Source organism: Nerophis ophidion, linkage group LG08 (genome assembly GCF_033978795.1).
Source record: "Nerophis ophidion isolate RoL-2023_Sa linkage group LG08, RoL_Noph_v1.0, whole genome shotgun sequence".
NCBI lineage: Eukaryota > Metazoa > Chordata > Actinopteri > Syngnathiformes > Syngnathidae > Nerophis > Nerophis ophidion.
The window spans coordinates 65,792,990-65,815,011 of NC_084618.1; the positions used below are offsets into that span (position 1 = coordinate 65,792,990).

A 22,022-nucleotide genomic window follows, 5' to 3' on the forward strand; every position below is an offset into this window, starting at 1 on the left:
TACTTTTTTGCCCCACTGTATGTGTGTGTGTGTGTGTATATATATATATATATATATATATATATCTTACATACAGTACAGGCCTAAAGTTTGGACACCTTTTCATACAATGGGTTATCTTTATTTTCATGCCTATTTATATTTGGTTACCTCTGCTTTCGAAGTGAGGTGAATTATATTTATATAGCGCTTTTCTCAAGTGACTCAAAGCACTTTACATTGTGAAACCCAATATCTAAGTTACATTTAAACCAGTGTGGGTGGCACGGGGAGCAGGTGGGTAAAGTGTCTTGCCCAAGGACACAACCGCAGAGACTAGGATGGTGGAAGCGGGGATCGAACCTGCAACCCTCAAGTTGCTGGCACGGCCGCTCTACCAACCAAGCTATACTGCAACTTAGAGACACTGCTACACTATTAAAAAGTAAATTTGCCATCATAAGGGGACCGTCAATGACTTGCATTTTGCTTCGCCGCCATTGGATACTTTTAATGTCAGCAAAAATACAATTTATTTTTATACATGTGCCTTACATTTCCTGTTTTGTCCCACATCCAGGACCCCCAGAGAGCATGCGGGAGCATGTGGTGGCAGCCAGCAAGGCCATGAAAATGGGAGACTGGCGTACCTGCCACTCTTTCATCATTAATGAGAAGATGAACAGTAAAGTGTGGGACCTGTTTCCCGAGACACAGCGAGTGCGAGAGATGCTCGTCAGGTTGGTACAAAAACCTACTCTGTTGTTGTATGTTTTTATTTGCATTTTGTTCACTTTCTGACTCTTCTATGCTCCGTAGGAAGATCCAAGAAGAATCGCTGAGGACGTACTTGTTCACGTACAGCAGCGTGTACGACTCCATCAGGTCTGCTTTTACATCCATTGACTCAATAAAAACAGCAACCTTTCTTCAATTTGCTGAATGTGTCCTCCAGCATGGGGATGCTTGCCGACATGTTTGAGTTGGAGATTGCTACAGTTCACAGCATCATCAGCAAAATGATTATCAACGAGGAACTGATGGTAACTGTTCTTTGCTTCCTGCTGACATGTAGTGCTCAGAAGTGTTAGGTAGTAAAAGCAATGCATTGTGGGTCTTTCTGGCTTCTGAATAGTTTATTTACATGGTTGAATGCAAGTCTTTTTTTAACAAGTTTAAAACAGCACTAACATGCAACATCAGTAATTGCCACAGTGGTTGTCATGATCGCTTCAGAGAAAAACATTTTGTGAGATTGTTCTCATTTCCAGCTTAGAAGCAAACCTAAGGAAGTCGGGTTATTGAGCTAATGAAGAGACAATGAATAAGCTGGATAGGAGCTGTGAGACAATCAAACGTGACTTTTAATGCCATCACTTGGTACATGTTGGTGTGTTCACTGCATTTTCACAGAAGGTTGAATAAAAGCCTGTTTTATTATATTGCGCACGCAGCATTTAGTAAGATGTTAGCATCAGCTAAGCTAGCTGCGGGCTACCAACAACGCACAGTATTTTGGAAAAAAAGCAAGAGCCATATTCAGAGATCAATAACTGAGATGACCTTAAATATTTCAGACTTAAAAAAATATTTAACTTCAAACCAATTTTTCCAGGAGACATCACAGTGACAAGTGCTGGTGATTTACCTCTGAAAGGACCAGTCTTCTCTTTCTGATGTAAAATTCCAAGGTCTTACACCCACCCAAAGTTGGTTTGCTCATGAGTTCTTACCGACTTAGAATTCCAAAATGGCCTGGAAAAAAATTGACACCATTGATGACTCGGGTCACTGGCAGCTTGCGGATGTCTATTGGACGGGCTCATATTGATGAAATCCACCAATTTTACTTATTTTGCAGGGCAACGAGCCTTTGGAAAAGGGACCACTTTTTTTTGGTACGATCCATTTTAATCCAGTTTGTTGCTCTCTCTCACATTACCATGGTTCAGTGGTAGGCTGTTAAGGCCAGTAAGGCCCTCTGCTAGCCTAACATAAATCATGATCATAATTTTATAAAAGTTACTTATTTTGAATTTGATTTTCCTAAATATATAAAAGTATTTATTTTAATCTCGTCATGTCATATTAGCCTTCTTTGTTGCTGTTTTATCAAATCAGAATTCAGCTAGCATGTTGCCAGAGCTGTAGGAAATCTGCCGAAAGCCTTCTGAATCAGCAGTGCGGTGGTCTGTGCAGTGTCAGTTAACAGGGCACCTACAATTGATACAGTTGCGATAGCCAATCAGATCACAAGTTGTTCACAGTAGGCCTCCCTAGGTTGGCACATGTTGAATGTGACATTAACGCCTCCTTTGATTGGATACTCACCTGTGACTCACAAGTGAGTATCCAATCACAAGTTGTAAGTTGCAAAAGCAGGAAGTGCAATGCAAATCACCAGAGCCACACTTTGCTAATAGAGAAATATGATATCTACTAGCTTTTTTAACCCACAATGGCCGAAGGACAGCAAAATGTAGGTTAGGTTGCAGATACATACCTGCAAGGCCATTTTCAAAAAAGGATATTTCAAGAGAAGCTACATCTCTTGTGACTAGGTCGGCCAAACTCTGAGCTCGATAACCTGTCCCTGTCGGTGAAATGGTTTACATGCCACCTCCAATTGAATCACTCAGTACCCCTGGGTTAGAGCTGCAAATTGTGAGTTCAAATATTTAATTTCATTATTTTTTTAGGTTTCATTTATTTTTACAATTATTTTAATTTTGACATTACCACAAAGAAGTATGTTTTAATTGCTGATGCGGGTTATTTGATTTTTAAATGTGCTGGAAATTGCCAATTTTGTTCACTATTGAGGTGATTCAATGCAGAGTTGTGCACAAGTCTGGTTCTGTATGGTATTACACCAGCCGTGGTTATGTGGTGACATAAATTATGGTATTATGAGAGGTATTTATTAATGTCAGACTAAGTAGGACATCACTGAAGGCCTAGGTTTGAAGTGCATGACCCGTAACTGCCTCGGGTACAGTACAGTCGTGTAAACAAAAGCTTTGGCCAGCAACAATGGATACCCAACCCCCACAACACATTGCAAAATCATGTGGCCTTTCGAACCTTTTGTATTTAACGTTCCCTTCTGTGGCAGGCTTCTCTGGACCAGCCCACACAGACGGTGGTGATGCACCGCACAGAGCCCACCTCTCTGCAGAACATGGCCCTGCAGCTGGCTGAGAAATTGGGCAGCCTGGTTGAGAACAACGAGCGTGTCTTTGACCTGAAGCAGGGCGTCTATGGCGGCTACTTCAACAGAGGTGGGTTCCAATCACCCATGTGTGTTTCTGCACTCACCACTTGTACACTCAGCTATTGCTAAAAGTTCTTAATTGGTTACTATTTGCATTCCAGATCAGAAAGGCGGATATCAACAGAAACAATCATACCAGAGAGGTATGTAGAGTAAGATATATTTCTATACATATTAGTTTCACATCTCCTGACTGTCATTTTTGTGGCCTCCACAGATCAGAAGGGCGGTTACCAGTCCAAACAGGGGGGTTATCAGCGTGGAGGCTACAGGAATCAGAACCAAGGCAACTACTGACCTTGGCATATTTACATTCCATTTTATCATCGAGCGCCACCTGGCTGCACCATCTGATCAAACGCTGTTTGTGCTGAGTTGGAACAATGCAGTTTATTTGCAGTGTGATCAGCTATCTAAATAAACTATCTTGAATAGTCTGTTGCCACCCTCCTGCTCTTGGACTCACTTAACACTTTTGAACACATCTCCAGTAAGCATGGGTCACAAAGTATGACAAACACATTTTTATTGTTCACAAACAGAAATAAAGCAATTAAAGTGCATATATTTGGAAGTTTTTCACACAAGTAAATTTATCTGGCCTGTTTCACATCCAGTGTTTACGTTCCGCTAGATTTGACCTGCGACCAACCTAATTCCTCTTAACGTCAAATATCTAGCGTGCTCTCAACTTGAGCGTTTGAGTCTCCTGAGAAACTCCTGCCTCAAAAGGTCTCGCTCTTTTCGGATTCCCTGCAACACGGTGCGGTTCTCCTGAGCCCGACGCACCAGGTAGGGCAGCGTGTCGTCCACCGAGCCGTAAGGTACCGACTTGTACACGGCGTAACCTTCCTTAGCTGCAGGGGAAGAGCAGGAGAGGGGATCAGTTTCCATGACAACCAGACATTTTTGTTGATACATCTCACCCAGTGTGAGGGAGACATGATCACACATCCCCAAAAGCTGACCAAAACACACGGAGCCGCCATATTTGTCAATGCCTAGTTCTTCAACCCTGTAAATGGAACAATAGATGAGATCACATTATATCCTATTTTCGTGTGACCTTCACCTCACCCTTTGGCCGCTCGTTTCACTGACTCTTCATTGTGCGTGGCTACTATGATCCTGTAGCTTTCAGGGTCCTTGGCGATGACTTTCAGCATCATCCCTAGCAAGCTGTTATAACTGCACAATCAGACCTTAGGTAAGACATTTGAAATCAATCTGGAATGTTAATACTGTAGTGACAAATATAACATTTATCAACATTCAAAAGCATAAACATAAAATAATGCTATTTTTTCACTGTTTTTAAAGTATTTAAAGTAAAAATGACATTTACTATGTATCTATGTACATATACATATATATATGTATATATAATTCATTTTGAGCCCATTTGTGAATAATTAAGATAACTAAAGAATATATATAAATGTGGATATATAATTCAACTGAATGTGATCCTTTAGGGCAGTGATTCTCAAACTGGTAGCGTACCACTCGTGATATGCGGGCTCTATCTAGTGGTCTGCCAGAATGACTTAAGTATTCTAACTGTGTAATGTTACAGTGGCCAAAAATACTTGTTAAATAAAATCTCAGCTTCGTTCATCATTATGGTGGTGCTTGGAGAGCCAAGTGTTTTCTGAGGTGGTACTTTGTGGGGGAAAAAAACACAGGTTCAAGGTATACCACGTATAATTTTAAATCAGGAAATATGTGAAATTGCTTTAAAAAAAGCATAAAACCCTTAACCTTAGGCATTTAATGTTCCTTTTAGGTGATAAATACATCTTCAGCAGGTGATTTGTATGTTTCAGGCGCACTGGCGCAGTCCACCATTATATCCAGCAGGAGGTGCTGTTTTTCTTTTGTACCAAAAAGTTATTTTGTATTTCTCTGTGCCAAAACATCTATCCATCCATTTTCTACCGCTTGTCCCTTTTTGTAGCGCAGTGGGTGCTGGAGCCTATCTCAGCTGCATTCGGGCGGAAGGTGGGGTACACCCTGGACAAGTTGCTACCTCATCGCAGACCCAGCACATATAAACAAACAACATTCACACACGAGTGCCAGGCTTCCCACTGACTGTTTGTGTTTTAGTTTTTCCTCTGTGTTTAGTATTCCCTGTCTTTAGTTCCTGTCAGCGCTCTTATTTTGTCTGTTTCCTGTTTTTTTCCCTGTGCGCTGCTTCTCCTCAGCTGCGGCTGATTGGCACCTGGTGTCAATCAGCCCGATCCTATTTCTACCTGCTTTTGTCCTAAAGTCAGGGCTGGAATATTGTCGCTCTTGTCGTTGCTACCTGTCGTGTCGTATCATATTGTGTCAATGCAGCGTTGCGGTAAGCTATATTTGATAGTGGTTTGTAGCTTATTGTCTTTGGTTCCCTGCCTCCAAGTTTGTTTTTATATTATAAGCATGACTTCTGTTTGTTGCTCGATACCTGCTAGCTTCCACGCTAGGCCTTTTTGTTTGTTATCCGCCTTGTGTGCGCTTTTTGTTGTACCCTTTGTTTTTGTCTTAGTGTTTTAAAAGAAATCATATTTTCCTGCAAAATGCCTCCCTCCTTTGCATCTTGGGGTACGTCACAAACTAACTCTGACAACGAGGGCCAATTTAGTGTTGCCAATCAACCTATGCCAAAACAAACAATAAAAAGCATGCTTGTCCAGAAATACTAGGGTTACACTTGTTTTTTAAGGCATAATATTCAGTCATAAACGTTGGTTAAAACGATCCATTATGTTCCCACTTGTTATTTGTGTCCTCCCAGGAGTCTTGAACGGGATCCGGGCGACCTTCTCTCATTGCGAGCTTCCTCTCTTTGTCCATGTAGGCTCCTCTCACCAGTTTTACCCCCAGACAGAAACCTCCATCCTTGGACTGAGCAAGGGCCTCCAGCAGGAGAGTCCGAGTCTCCTGAAAGTAAGTAGTGTATTATTATTATTATTATTAAAAATCTTTACTTCCATATCAATGAAAAAGGAGTTGTGACTCATCACAGTTCGCTCACTTCCATACTTAGTTTGCATTTTAAGATTCCCCCCACTCCCACTAAGCTGTGGAGTCCCCCAAGACAGTATGGGCCTTTACTGTTCCTAATATACGTAAAGGACATGTTATCAGCATGTGACTGTGAATTGTTCCTGTTTGCGGATGACTCGGCCCTGCTGGTATCCGACAAGGACAAGTCACAGGTGGAAAGAATCCTCAGTGCCGAACTCTGTAGAATTTGCACTTGGCTCGCTGACCATACACTTGGGGTTAAACGGAATCCATCCTATTTGGGTCCCACATCAACCTTAAGAAAGTCAGTGACTTCACTATAAAAATGGAAGACATTGTTATCACCAGGAAAGATGAGATCGCCTACCTAGGTTCCATTCTAGAGGCCAATCTTTCCTGTGATAAAATGGCACCCAAGGTAACACAAAAGGTCAACCAACAAACGAGAATTCTCTACAGAATCTCCTCTGATCAAGAATATCACCATGAAGATTTTAGCGGGAACTCTCATTCAACCCTTTTTCGATTATCCCAGCACCTCCAAAACCCTCAAATCTAGACTACAAACATCCCATAACAAGCTAGTCCGGTTACTTTTAGACCTCCCCCCTAGATCACACCTCACTCCTACCCACTTCTCCAAAGTGGGCTGACTCAGGGTGGAGGACAGAGTAAAACAACTTGCACTGAGCCAAGTTCATCAAATCTGCTACACCTCCCTGATACCGAAGTACATGTCAAACTACTTCCTTAACGTAAATGACCGCCATAACCACAACACCAGGGGGAGCTCCACAAACCACGTCAAACCAAGATTCCCATCTAACAAAGGTCTTAACTCATTCTCTTTCTATGCCACATCAATATGGAATGCACTCCCAACAGGTGTAAAAGAAAGTGCATCTCTATCCTCCTTAACAACCGCACTAAAAGAACCCAGGGTTGGGGAGGAGATCTTGCCACAAGTGGAGGAGTTAAAGTACCTCGGAGTCTTGTTCACGAGTGAGGGAAAAGTGGATTGTGAGATCAAAAGGCGGATCGGTGCGGCGTCTTTAGTAATGCGGACGCCGTAACGGTCCGTTGAGGTGAAGAAGGAGCTGAGCCGGAAGGCAAACCTCTCAATTTACCGGTCGATATACATTCCCATCCTCACCTATGGTCATGAGCTTTGGGTTATGACCGAAAGGATAAGATCACGGGTACAAGCGGCCGAAATGAGCTTCCTCCGCTGGGTGGTGGGACTCTCCTTTAGAGATTGATTGATTGATTGATTGATTGATACTTTTATTAGTAGATTTCACAGTTCAGTACAATTGACCACTAAATGGTAACACCCGAATAAGTTTTTCAACTTTTTACGTCGGGGTCCACGCTAATCAATTGATGGTAAAGAGTGAGAGTGAGATGCTCTGTCATTCGGGGGGAACTCAAAGTAAAGCAGCTGGTCCTCCACATCGAGAGGAGCCAGATGAGGTGGTTCGGGCATCTGGTCAGGATGCCACTCGAGCGCCTCCCTAGGGAGGTGCTTCGGGCACGTCCGACCGGTAGGAGGCCACGGGGAAGACCCAGGACATGTTGGGAAGACTATGTCTCCCGGCTGGCCTGGAAACCCTATCGGGATCCCCCGGGAGGAGCTGGACGAAGTGGCTGGTGAGAGGGAAGTCTGGGCTTCCCTGCTTAGGCTGCTGCCCCCACAACCCGACCTGGGAAGAAGATGGATGGATGGAAATAATCAAAACGTATGTACTTGTTCTAATGCTTTCTGATCTCTCTATGTCCACTACTTGCTGTACATATCCTACCAAGTAAGACCTACACTGTTTCAATGTCCATTTCTCAGATGATGCAATTGTTGATGACTGAAGTACTGATATCAACCAAACCCACCCCCCCCTCCACATCCCACACCCCGATTGTAAATAATGTAAATAATTCAATGTATATACTCTGATAATTAACTTGTGTGATGACTGTATTATGCTGATAGTATATATTTGCACCATGAATTGATTAACGTGGACCCCGACTTAAACAAGTTGAAAAACTTATTGGGGTGTTACCTTTTAGTAGTCAATTGTACTGAATATGTACTGTACTGTGCAATCTACTAATAAAAGTTTCAATCAATCAATCAAAGCCAGATGCGGATTTACTATTTACCATGAATTGATTAACGTGGACCCCGACTTAAACAAGTTGAAAAACTTATTCGGGTGTTACCATTTAGTGGTCAATTGTACGGAATATGTACTGTACTGTGCAATCTACTAATAAAAGTATCAATCAATCAATCACAGCAGAAACCTTAAATCAGGGGTCTCAAACTCAATTTACCTGGGGGCCATTGGATGCAAAAACTGGGTCAGGCTGGGCCGCAAGAGAAGATTTCTTAAAAAAATCTAACATGCACTTTTTAATGAATTCACCTTATTTGAACGTCTTTCCCGCCCTACCAACATACTTGCCAACTCTCGCGATTTTTACGGGAAACACCCGAATATCAGTGCTCCTCTCAACAATCTCCCGGGGTATTAATTCTCTCGGTTTTCACCCGGAGAACAATATTAAGGGTGTGCCATGATGGCACTGCCTTTAGCGTCCTCTACAACCTGCCATCTCGTCCGCTTTTCCACCATACAAACAGTGTGCTGACCCAATCACAAACTGTATGAGGCTTAAGCAGGCACACGATAGCGACCGCAAGGCAGACTTGGTCAACAGCCATACAAGTCACACTGAGGGTGGCCGTATAAACAACTTTATCACTGTTACAAATATGCGCCACACTGTGAACCCACACCAAACAAGATTGACAAACACATTTTGGGAGAATATCCACACCGTAACACAACAGAACAAATACCCAGAATCCAATGTAGCCCTAACTCTTCCAGGGCTACAATAGGGAGCGAGTTTGGGGGGGGGGTTATATTGTAGCCCGGAAGAGTTAGGGCTGCATTTGGTTCTCAATGCGTCTGCAGATGCCAAATACAAGTGGCTGGGCTGGCACGCAGTTTGTACAGATTGTAAAGTACGTAAAGGCTGTACTTCCACGACGCCCCCTTGATATTGTTGTTTGAGTGAAATTCGGGGGACTGTTTACCCCTGGAAGGGTTCTGAAAATTGGGAGTCTCCAGAAAAAAAATTGAGGGTATACAAGTATGACGCTGTAAAACGCCGTTCATATAAAACTCGCGGGCCGCACCAACATTAAATCTTCATATTAAGGTGTGGGCCACAAAATAACGTCTCCCGGGCCGCATTTGGCCCGCGGGCCGCGTGTTTGAGACCCCTGCTTTAAATGATTGTATTTGGATGGAAATTAGCCATCCCCTTCCCCAACCAACCAACCAACCAACCAAATTTAAGATTTGTTGCCACTGACAAAACAGCGCCCCCATTTGACTGCAAATAAGCATGGGCTACTTTCACACATTTGGGCGTGGGGTTGTAGAGAGGGTGACATTACCGCACGCCTGGCAACACACACACAAAAAAACACCCTCAGTAGTCGCCATCTTGGCTACGAAGAAAACGCGTGATTGTCATTTCCGGCAAGTACGCAACAACATTAAAGGCTTAAGTACAGCAATAAACTGTCAACATGCGCAGTGTACATCAATTAGTATCTACAGATGTAAATATTCAATTTTAGAAAGAGCCGTGGTTGCCTTCAGGTAACACTGGTACGTGTTCCAAATCCAGGCGCCATCTTTGTTGAACTTCTTCATCATCGCCATGGTAACCAGAGTCAGTGCTGGGTTCATGTAGGTGTATTCCGCATCAACCAGGACGCGCACCTTGTTGACGCTAGCCTGAGGAACAAAAGTCACGCATGTGTCAGCCATTTCGTTTGTTGCTTTATTATGGAGGTAGAACTGTCTCACATCATATAATATTTATTAAGTTCAAGTACCAATGATTGTAACACACACACACATTAGGTGTGGCAAAATTATTCTCTGCGTTCGACCCATAACCCTTGATCACTCCCTGGGAGGTGAGGGGAGCAGTGAGCAGCAGCGGGGGCCGCACCCGGGAATAATTTTTGGTGATTTAACCCACAATTCTAACCCTTGATGCATGAGTGCCAAGCAGGGAGGTAATGGGTCCCATTTTTATAAATAAATACAATTTTGTTACATATGCATCTATTAATAAATATAGAAATACAAATGTAATTTACAAATAAATAAATTTGTATTAATAAACGTGTATTTGTAAATATATTTTTGAGATTTGAAAATATATACAAATAAAATGTACACCGTATTTCCTTGAATTGCCGCCGGGGCGCTAATTAATTTAAAACCTCTTCTCACTCCTGCGCTTACCAAAGGCATGCGGTAAAAGTAAACATGCGCTAATTATTTTAAAACCTCTTCTCACTCCGGCACTTACCAAAGGTATGCAGTAAAAATTGATGTAAGCTTGGACCTTGAATCCTACTGAATAGCTCTTAATCCTCTTCCCTTTATGCGATTTCAAATTACCGGTATTGAACTCAGCCTCCTCCATTTTGAAAATGATGACAGGGGAAGTGTCACGAGTTTGACCAGGCAGTAATACTAAGCATGCGCTAATTATTTTGGGAAGCAAGTTTGAGCCGGCAGTAATTCAAGGCAGGCGCATAGTATATGCCCTGTGGCAATTCAAGGAAATACGGTAAATATAAAAATGTGACATACAAATTAATCAAGTATTTGTATGAATACATGTGTATCTGTAAATATATTTTTGAGATTTGAATATAAATATGCTTGATTTTGTATTTGTATTTTTATTGAATTTGCATATATAGACTTGTCCATATATGCAGCTGAGATAGGCTCCAGCACCTCACGCAAACCAAAAAGGGACAATCGGTAGAAAATGGATGGGATGGATGGATTGGTTAGTGCATGTGCCTCACAATACGAAGGTCCTGAGTAGTCCTGAGTTCAATCCCGGACTCGGGATCTTTCTGTGTGGAGTTTGCATGTTATCAACCATGAATGCGTGGGTTCCCTCCGGGGACTCCGGCTTCCTCCCACTTCCAAAGACATGCACCTGGGGATAGGTTGATTGGCAACACTAAATTGGCCCTAGTGTGTGAATGTTGTCTGTCTATCTGTGTTGGCCCTGCGATAAGGTGGAGACTTGTTCCGCCTGAATGCAGCTGAGATAAGCGCCATGACCCCCCCCCCCCCGCAACTCCAAAAGGGACAAGGGGTAGAAAATGGATGGATGAATGGATGGATTGCTTTTTACTTTTGTGTCGATGAGACATTCCTCCCACAAACTAGATGCACAAGTTACACACTCCCCTGAACAACCAGCAGAGGGCACTGCAGCCAGAGGGGTCTGGGTCACAGAGCATTATATGCATTATATGCAAAATGCCCGGAGCTCTCTGCACAAAACCAATCCACATCTTTACAGAGAGAACGCACAACGGGCCAGAGCTAGCTCACGTTAGCGTTATATTAGCTAATGCTAATTCACCCAGTTCATCTGAAAGACCGTACTAGCTGCTTATTTTATTGTATCAATGGCGTTTAATGACCTTGTTACAATATCGATACTGATCTCTTATCTGGCTGCATTGCCCTCTGCTGGTTGTTCAGGGGAGTGAGTAGGTCATTTATTTGTGCATCTGGTTTGTGAGAGGAATGTCTCATCGACACAAAAGCAAAAAAAGTGATCCACGTATGCAAATTCAATACAAATACAAAACCAAGCATGTTTATATTAAAATCTCAAAAATATATTTGCAAATACACGTTTATTTACACAAATTCTTGATTTATTCGTATGTCACATTTTTATATTTATACATTTTATTTGTATATATTTTCAAATCTAAAAAATACATTTACAAACATGCATTTATTTATACAAATGATCTATTTATTTGTATATCACATTTGTATTTGTATATTTATTTATATATGCATATGTCCTTCATACCGACAGCCATCAGACTGTATAATGCATTTGTTCCTTGACTGCACTTAAATGTAGAATATATTTATACTAGCCATATATTATATATTATATATATGTTATATATTATTTATTATTATTATTGTCTATTGTGAGCGAACTGTGGTGCTGAATTTCCCCCAGGGATCAATAAAGTACTTTCTATTCTATTCTATTAATATCATATTCATATATATATTTATACATAAGTGGATGTGAGACAATTCTACTTCCATACTTTATCGACAGTGTGGCATTCATGGTCTCGCCTGGCCTATTTGGTTGAGTCGCCGCAGGCTGCATTGGAAGTGTGCCGCGTCACTTTCTTCCAAACCGGGGAAGTTGACAGTCTAGAAATGTTGGGGGGAAATAATTAAAGGTTTAGAAGGAGGAGGAGATTGTGACAGAGTGTGGTGTGGCCGCACCTCTCCATTCATGGCTCTGACCAGAAGGTCAAGGTCATAGGGTTGTTTGGAAATGATGGTGGTGAGTTTGACCTGGATGGACAAAACTATTTTAGTAACATTTTCAGATATGGATCATTCATATAGAGTTCAGACTTAAAGTTTGGACAAACCTTCTCATTCCATTCCTTTTCTTCATGTAAAGTTAAATTCCCAACGATAGTCACACACACACACACACACACACACACTGAGTGTGGTGAAATGTGTCTTCTGCATTTGACCCATACCCAAGCAGTGAGCAGCAGCGTGCGTCGCGCTCAAGAATCATTTGGTGATTCAACCCCCAATTCCAACCCTAGATGCTGAGTGCCAAGCAGGGAGTGAAGTGAAGTGAATTATATTTTATATAGCGCTTTTCTCTAGTGACTCAAAGCGCTTTACATAGTGAAACCCAATATCTAAGTTACATTTAAACCAGTGTGGGTGGCACTGGGAGCAGGTGGGTAAAGTGTCGTGCCCAAGGTCACAACGGCAGTGACTAGGATGGCGGAAGTGGGAATCGAACCTGCAACCCCCAAGTTGCTGGCACGGCCACTCTACCAACCGAGCTATACCGCCCCAGGGAGGCAATGGGTCCCATGTTTTGTAGTCTTTGGTATAACTCGGCCGGGGTTTGAACTCATGAACTCCATGTCTCAGGGTGTACATTCTAACCACAAGTCCACTGAGCTGGTATTTACATTGTACATTGTCACTGAAGGCATCAAAACTATGAATGAACAAATGTGAAGTTATTTACTTAACAAAAAAAGGTGAAATAACTGAAAACATGTTCTTCAAAATCGCTCTGATTACTTCTTTGCACACTCTTGGCATTCTCTCGATGAGCTTCAAGCACACCTGTGAAGTGAAATCCATTTCAGCTGACTACCTCTTGAAGCCCATCGACAAAATACCAAGAGTGTGCAAAACAGTAATTAGAGCAAAGGGTGGCTATTTTGGAGAAACTAGAATACAAAACATGTTTTCAGTTATTTCACCTTTATTTGTTAAGTACATAACGCCACATGTGTTCATTCATAGTTTTGATGTTACAATCTATAATGTAAATAGTCATGAAAATAAAGAAAACACATTGAATGAGAAGGTGTGTCCAAACTTTTGGCCTGTACTGTATGTTCTAAAATGTCCAGGATGTAGGTGTCAATAAATGTGTACAATTTAGCATAGTTCTCAACTTGTTTGGCTACAGCAGCGGTTCTCAAACTTTTTTCTCCCAAGTATATCACCTCAGAAAACACTTGGCTATCCAAGTACCAGAATAATGACCAACATTAACAAGTATGTGATATTTGTTGGGCCACTGAAACATTACATCCAGTTTCAACAGTAACACTGTGTTTGAATATTTAATTAAGTGATTATTTGGCGTATCACGAGATGGGTCCCACAAATCAATTGGTTGTGTTTGGAGGAAGAAGAATACTGGATACTGGATACATGGATGATACAGCAGAGGATTGGGAGGATGTCATGTGGTCAGATGAAACCAAAATAGAACTTTTTGGTATAAACTCAACTCGTGGTGTTTGGAGGAAGAAGAATACTGAATTGCATCCCAAGAACACCACACCTACTGTGAAGCATGGGGGTGGAAACATCATGCTTTGGGGCTGTTTTTCTGCTAAGGGGACAGGACGATTGATCCGTGTTAAGGAAAGAATGAATGGGGCCATGTATCGTGAGATTTTGAGCCAAAACCTCCTTCCACCAGTGAGAGCTTTGAATGGTTGACCAAATACTTATTTTCCACCATAATTTACAAATAAATTCTTTAAAATTCCTACAATGTGAATTCCTGGATGTTTTTTTTCACATTCTGTCTCTCACAGTTGAAGTGTACCTATGATGAAAGATACAGACCTCTGTCATCATTTTAAGTGAGAGAACTTGCACAATCGGTGGCTGACTAAATACTTTTTTGTCCTCACTGTATGTTATCTATATATTACCAAATGAATCATACTTTTATCTAATGTTCGAAATCTGTGGTGTACTGGAAAGAGACAGTGTACCACAATTCTCATACCACAGTTTGGATTAATTGTAGCAGTTTTCGAACTTAAAAATACTTTAAAGAAAACAGATTTATATATTTTGTGTAGTTTTCTGCTCAGACCAGAATCAGTTTATGCCCACTTGCTCTGCTTTTGACAGCAAATTTTATTTTACCAGCGAGTTAAATATTCATATTGTTTGTGAGCATGTATTTCTTTTTCTTAAACCACATTTTTATTCGTTTTTTATTTAGGATTTTAAGATGATTTTTTTTTTAAGTGCAAAAAATTATTATTATTATGACTGAATTAACTTGATAGGTTTTTAAAAATATGTATTCTCTTCATTTTTCTCAAGCTGCTGTTCCTCGCACACCCATGGTCCTAATGGAGGAGGATGAAGAGAGACCTTCCTTACACACAGTTCAGGGCTGAGCAGCGCCGTGACCTTCAGCTGCATCATGGGATCTTTGCTCCAGGCATTGCTGTGTGACATGCGCACGCATTCTAACATGGCCTCCATGTTGTCGTTATACCGCTTCTCTCTGCAGGTAACAAGCACACACAGCATAGTAACAAATGTGTAAGGTGTTTATCATGTACTTAAGCGTAAATCATCATCCTGACCCCGTACTCTCCCCAAGATCCTCCTCGATGGGGACGGCTAGCATGGGCCTCAGTCCCAACAGGCTCATCTTCTCCATGGACTTGGAGATCTCCTTCTCGTTCTCTCCGGCCACAAACTGAGCATAGACCGTGGGCCTGAGCAGCAAGGAGAACAGGCGCCTACCCAGGATGCTGCGAGCCGCTGACATCAGCTGAAAAGAGACACCAGGGCTCTCATGTCAAGAGACCTGTGTGGCTTTTCAACTATTAATAGACGTAAGTTTAAATCAAGAAAAAAGCATATGCAAGGAAAAATTCAGATGTATTAAAGTGTTTGCATGTACAACTCCAAGCACATTTGTTTGTTGCATGGGAATTAACTTGAAATCAACCACAAACGTGTCCGTGGCTGGCCACGCCCACACCACAGCCGCTCATTAATATGCAAATAATACTGAAAGTAGCCAAGTGCTTAAAGGAGAATTTTAAAAAAAATTGCCTCTCGTTCACAATCATTATGAAAGACAAGAAGACATAAGTTTTTAGTTTGTTTTTTTGCATTCTAACATGAAAAAATCTAAAGTCTGAATCACTTTTTAAAAAAGCATTCAAAAACCGTCACCAACACTTCCTTTACATTCCGTAACCTGTATAATGAGTGGCGACTTGTCCAGGGTGTACTCCGCCTTCCGCCCGATTGTAGCTGAGATAGGCGCCAGCGCCCCCCGCGACCCCAAAAGGGAATAAGCCGTAGAAAATGGATGGATGGAACCTATATAATAACCAGAGGTGGGTAGAGTAGCCAGAAATTGTACTCAAGTAAGAGTACTGTTACTTTAGGGATTTATTACTCTAGTAAAAGTAAGGAGTAGTCACGCAAATATTTACTTGAGTAAAAGTAAAAAGTATGTTGTGAAAAAACTACTCAAGTAATGAGTAACTGATGAGTAACCTGTTTGTTTAATGATTACGGCAAAAAAAAAAGCACAAAAACATAAAAATAGCAACAAGCAAATTCATAGCCAGGAATATCTATTAAACAACTAAAACAACAATATATATTAAATAATAATACATTAAAATAAAAAAAATAAGGCAAATTGAGCCACAATAACTTAACAGCACCATAGGCTCAGTAGGCATTCATTGATTGATTGATTGATTGATTGATTGATTGAAACTTGCATTAGTAGATTGTATTGCACAGTACAGTACATATTCCGTACAATTGATCACCAAATGGTAACACCCCAATAAGTTTTTCAACACTAATCAATTACTTAATAAATGACCAAGTCGAGGTGATCTACCTCATATACACACACACACACACACACACACACACACACACACACATATATATATATATATATATATATATATATATATATATATATATATATATATACTGTATATATATATATATATATATATATAATTTATAGTTATTTATTTTCTCATTTTTGTTGACATGTTAAAGGTGTTTTAATGAATATACATGCATGTTTAACATATAGATTCCTATCTTTCATGAAGACAATAATATAAGTTGGTGTATTACCTGATTCTGATGACTTGTATTGATTGGAATCAGACAGTAGTGCTGATAATGTCCACATTTTCAAATGGAGGAGAAAAAAGTTCCTCTTTTCTGTCTAATACCACATGAAAGTCGTTGGTTTTTGGCATCTTATTTGTCCAGCTTCCATATTCGTTTTTATACACTTTTTGCAAGAAATACATTGGCGGAAAAACTCCGTAGCTTGCTCGCTTGTTTGCGCTGGCTTTCGGATACTCTTATTTTGTTAGCGCAGGCGCGATGGATCAGCACTTTTATTGTGAAGACAGGAACTGTGCGATCAGTCTTTAGGCTTTTGACGGGAAGTACGGTTGAAATAAAAAGTGTCTTTTTTCCTTTACACTTTTGATTGATTGATTGAAACTTTTATTAGTAGATTGCACAGTACAGTACATATTCTGCACAATTGACCACTAAATGGTAACACCCCAATAAGTTTTTCAACTTTTTTAGGTCGGATTCGACGTGTGACGGTCACGTGACCGCCTGGTTTTGTTTGATTGGTCCAACATCACCAGTGACTGCATTTGATTGGTGAAACGCAGGCATGCGTAGTTCCTACTTTGAATGCGTGTCTGACAAAATCAAAACAAACAAAGCGTGCATTAACAGATGAATAAAAAAAGTAGCTAGTAACCAGCTGATTGTAGATAAATGGAGCGGAGTAAAAGTAGCGTTTCTTCTCTATAAATATACTCAAGTAAAAGTATGTTGCATAAAAACTACTCTTAGAAGTACAATTTATCCCAAAAGTTACTCAAGTAGATGTAACAGAGTAAATGTAGCGCGTTACTACCCACCTCTGATAATAACCAAACTTTAGTGACATTGTTATTGTAAGAGCGAACACTGAGGAAGTCTTTTTCTAGAGCAGTGGTTCTTAACCCTGTTGGAGGTACCGAACCCCACCAGTTTCATATGCGCATCCACTGAACCCTTATTTAGTGAAAAATAAAATGTTTTTTTTTTTCCAAATTCAAGACAAAGTTGTATGTTTTTGGTAGCACTTTAGTATGGGGAACATATTCTAAGTAAAAAAGACTTAATTTAGAGTTATGTGGTTAGAGGGTTAGGGTTCTGATAAGGCCACGCCGAATAAGGCATTATTTAGTACTTAATGACTAGTTAAGAGCCAATATGTTACTAATTTGCATGTTATTAAGCAACTAATTAATGGTGAATTTGTTCCCCATACTAAAGTGTTACCATGTTTTTTTTTTACTGGTTCACAAAATGAACCGTGCATGAACATCACCTTGTTCAAACAACAAAACTAAGACAGTGCATAAACTCACAACAAATTACACACCTGCGAATCAATCAGCTGTTGCCGTATTTGTAATATGCCAACAGGGAGAAGTTTGTATTTACACGAATAGTCTGGTGTGTTTTGACCTCGGCCGAACCCCTGAGGTCAACTCACCGAACCCCTAGGGTTCGATCGAACCCTGGTTAAGAACCACTTTTCTAGACAGCATGCTACGGCACGGCATAAGCTGGCTTATACGTCAGCACAAAATGCGTTTGAGTTTGTGATGCACAACACTGCGATACGAGACCAATCAGCACTGACTGAAAAAAGTGAACAATCATATAATAGTATTAGTAAAGTATTTTGTTTTTACACAGATAGCCAGACAGGGTATGAACTGTAGTTGTAATAACACGCATGACATGCCGCATGTATCATGATTGATGATTAAGTGTGATTCCCTCGACCAGTAGTTGTGCGTTTGGTCCAGCTAGCCTCAGATGTTTTTTCCGCATTATTTGGGCCAGCACTCCATTTATGAAGAAATACCTTGTCTCCAAATTCCACTTTTGCAGGTACATGTCACGCCGACCTCACTTTGTCGGCTTTTGTCTGCTCCAACGTTTCACCCTTTTCTCCGCGCTGGCTTCTATAAACAGTAGTTCATCTTCTGTTCATTTAGCTTCTAAAATAAGGTTGTGAATCCTCATTTGTCCAAAAAATAGTTGTCTTTGTTGTCTGTTACAAAGTTCGCCATTAATAGAACACATTTGCCTTTGAATCCGGAAGTAGGAAAACAAGTTGTTGCCGGAAGTCGGACGTGCACTAGTGTGGAAATGGAAATCAGTGCGCGAAAGAAGTCAGTTCCGGCAATAATTAAAATGACGAAAATACGCTCAATATTGTACATATTACATATTGTTATGAATGTGTCTGTTACTATGTTATGTATAGACTTGCAGTTTGTATATATAACAATGATGGGGGGGTTTAAAGTTGTTTTAGAGGGCTTTCAAGTCTACGTTGACTTCCATTAGCCGCATCTTGCAAGCATTTTTTTATCATCTTTAAAAATCCTAAAAAATAAAAAAAAAGCTGGTGTTCTTGTCTCTCATAGTGATTGTGAACGATAGGCAAAGTTCCTAAACAAGTGCAGTTTCCCTTTAAGCTTGGCACGGTCTGACCAATCACAAGTCAGTAGCAGGTTTTTCTTTCTCATGTTTCGAGCGATTGTCACCCTGACATTACCGTGTCTCTGAGAACTTAATGCAGGCTGAAATTAAAAAATAAATGGTCGTGTCAGGAAGAAAGAGGAGAAGGTCGATGTGGATGGCCTTAAACAGACTCGGGAAAATTAGAGCTGTATGAAGAGATAATCACTACAATGATACGTAGACTTTAGCAGATGCAGCTGACTCTGATTACCCCCAATATAAATATAATATTGTTCATATTACAATGCATTTGATTGATGAACCAAACAATCTGAGGAATGAAAGTTGGCACTTTTTTATGTGAACAGTTAGCCAGCATCAACTCTGTGTGTCGCTAAAGTATACGCAGTATGTAGACATACGGCAGCTATGGAGTTGGCGTGAGGCAGCGCAGACTTCTAGGTCTATGTCAGTCTTGATACATCTCAAGTTTGCCGTGAAAAAGGCCATACGCCACGTTTTTGTGCTTACGCAAGCTTGTTACACGAGGCCCCAGGGGAGGTGTTACTGAATTTAGAATGACATATGATGAAATGGGGCTTCACGGTGGCAGAGGGGTTAGTGCGTCTGCCTCACAATACGAAGGTCCTGCAGTCCTGGGTTCAAATCCAGGCTCGGGATCTTTCTGTGTGGAGTTTGCATGTTCTCCCCGTGAATGCGTGGGTTCCCTCCGGGTACTCCGGCTTCCTCCCACTTCCAAAGACATGCACCTGGGGATAGGTTGATTGGCAACACTAAATTGGCCCTAGTGTGTGAATGTGAGTGTGAATGTTGTCTGTCTATCTGTGTTGGCCCTGCGATGAGGTGGCGACTTGTCCAGGGTGTACCCCGCCTTCCGCCCAATTGTAGCTGAGATAGGCGCCAGCGCCCCCCGCGATCCCGAAAGGGAATAAGCGGTAGAAAATGGATGGATGGATGGATATGATGAAATGTGTTAATACACTTATTTTTTTTTGGTCTCGTAATATAGTAATTGTTGTTTTAGGAATAGGAATTAAGAGTTTTAAAAAAAGAAAAGCTGTAGCTTATCTATTCCAATTCACTTAGTGTATATTGGGTATTTGTGTTCTTATTTTCCTGTAAAATATATATATATATATATATATATATATATATATATGTATGTATATATATATATATATATATATATATATATATATATATATATATATATATATATATATATATATATATTAGGGGTGTGGGAAGAAATCGATTCGAATACGTTGTGCGATTCAGAATTGATTCTTTTTTTTTTTAATCGATTTTTTATTTTTATTTTTTTTTATCAATCTAACAAAACAATACACAGCAATACCATAACAATGCAATCCAAAACCAAACCTGACCCAGCAACACTCAGAACTGCAATAAACAGAGCAATAGAGGAGACACAAACACGACACAGAACAAACCAAAAGTAGTGAAACAAAAGTGAATATTATCAAAAACAGTTTGAATCTTAGTTATAATTTCAGCATAGCAGTGATTTAAAATCCCTCATTGACATTATCATTAGACTTTTATACAAATAAAAAAAACAACAATAGTGTCACAGTGGTTTACACTTGCATCGCATCTCATAAGCTTGACAACACACTGTGTCCAATATTCTCACAGAGCTAAAATAAGTCATATTTTTGGTTCGTTTAATAGTTAAAACAAATTTATATTATTGCAATCAGTTGATAAAACATTGTCCTTTACATTTATAAAAGCTTTTTTTTTTTTTTTAAATCTACTACTTTGCTAGCATGTCAGCAGACTGGGGTAGATCCTGCTGAAATCCTATGTATTGAATGAATACAGAATCCTTTTGAATCGGAAAAATATTGTTTATGAATCGAGAATCGAATCGAATCGAAAAAATCGATATATTATCCAATCGTGACCCCAAGAATCGATATTGAATCGAATCTTGGGACACCCAAAGATTCACAGCCCTTATATGTCTGTGTTTGTGTCTGTATGTATGTATGTATGTATGTATGTATGTGTGTGTGTATATATATGTATGTATGTGTGTGTATATATATATATATATATATATATATATATATATGTCTGTACATATAAAAATGTGGAGGTGGACGATGGTTCTGAAGAGGATACAATACATGTACTAGCAAGTGTATTTATTGTATTTATTTACAAACATGTGAAGAGCTGATACATATCAATCAATAAACTCACAGGTTTTGCAGATCATCAGACTGCATGGCTCACCTTGTCACAGTTGTTCACCAAGACAGGGAAGGAGCAAAGGCGGAATACACCCAAAGCACGTATCAACTCGCCCGTGCTCTTCACCTGGAATGCCCTGGGATCTTCAAAGGCCAAAGAGGCGGCCAGGAGGTCAGGCGACTTGTCCGTAACCACCATCCTGTGGGAGGCTGTAGCCATAAGCCTCACAGAGACACTGTACAGGCGTGAGCTGCGCAGGCAAGTAGACATCATCTTCCCTCTGTGGAGTTTGCAGCCGTTGCGTCTTCCTTGTTTTGGTTCTCTAGGTGTGCATCAGTGTTTACATGCAAGTTATCAAACTGGTCCTTTCACATTTAGGAGCGGAAGTTTTATTATTGTTATTTAATCCAGCCTTGCGTTGGCAACAGTCGATCCAAGACTTGTTACCAACACTTTACCTCGGTCTTCGTCTGACGGTGGAAACAAGAAAAATG

The 22,022-nt window shown here is 40.5% G+C and overlaps 2 protein-coding genes across 2 annotated transcripts in view; one reads left to right on the forward strand and one right to left on the reverse strand.

The window, feature by feature from the left end:
* The window catches only part of eif3c (eukaryotic translation initiation factor 3, subunit C), a 28,134-nt gene extending 24,444 nt beyond the window's left edge, over window positions 1-3,690 (forward strand). The window contains exons 18-23 of the mRNA XM_061909433.1: window positions 560-719; window positions 799-864; window positions 935-1,022; window positions 3,095-3,260; window positions 3,355-3,396; window positions 3,471-3,690. Of these exons, the coding sequence (XP_061765417.1) occupies window positions 560-719; window positions 799-864; window positions 935-1,022; window positions 3,095-3,260; window positions 3,355-3,396; window positions 3,471-3,550 (602 nt within the window). The 3' untranslated portion in view covers window positions 3,551-3,690. The remainder of the gene's footprint in view (window positions 1-559; window positions 720-798; window positions 865-934; window positions 1,023-3,094; window positions 3,261-3,354; window positions 3,397-3,470) is intronic.
* Window positions 3,691-3,762: 72 nt separating this feature from the next.
* On the reverse strand, window positions 3,763-22,022 carry prodh2 (proline dehydrogenase 2). Its single transcript, XM_061909438.1, has 10 exons — window positions 21,571-22,022; window positions 15,321-15,511; window positions 15,112-15,238; window positions 12,655-12,726; window positions 12,499-12,579; window positions 9,937-10,080; window positions 6,012-6,178; window positions 4,331-4,441; window positions 4,180-4,268; window positions 3,763-4,110 (listed from the first exon to the last, which is right to left on the reverse strand). The coding sequence occupies exons 1-10, from the start codon at window positions 21,799-21,801 to the stop codon at window positions 3,941-3,943; spliced, it is 1,383 nt and encodes a 460-aa protein (XP_061765422.1). The 5' UTR covers window positions 21,802-22,022; the 3' UTR covers window positions 3,763-3,940.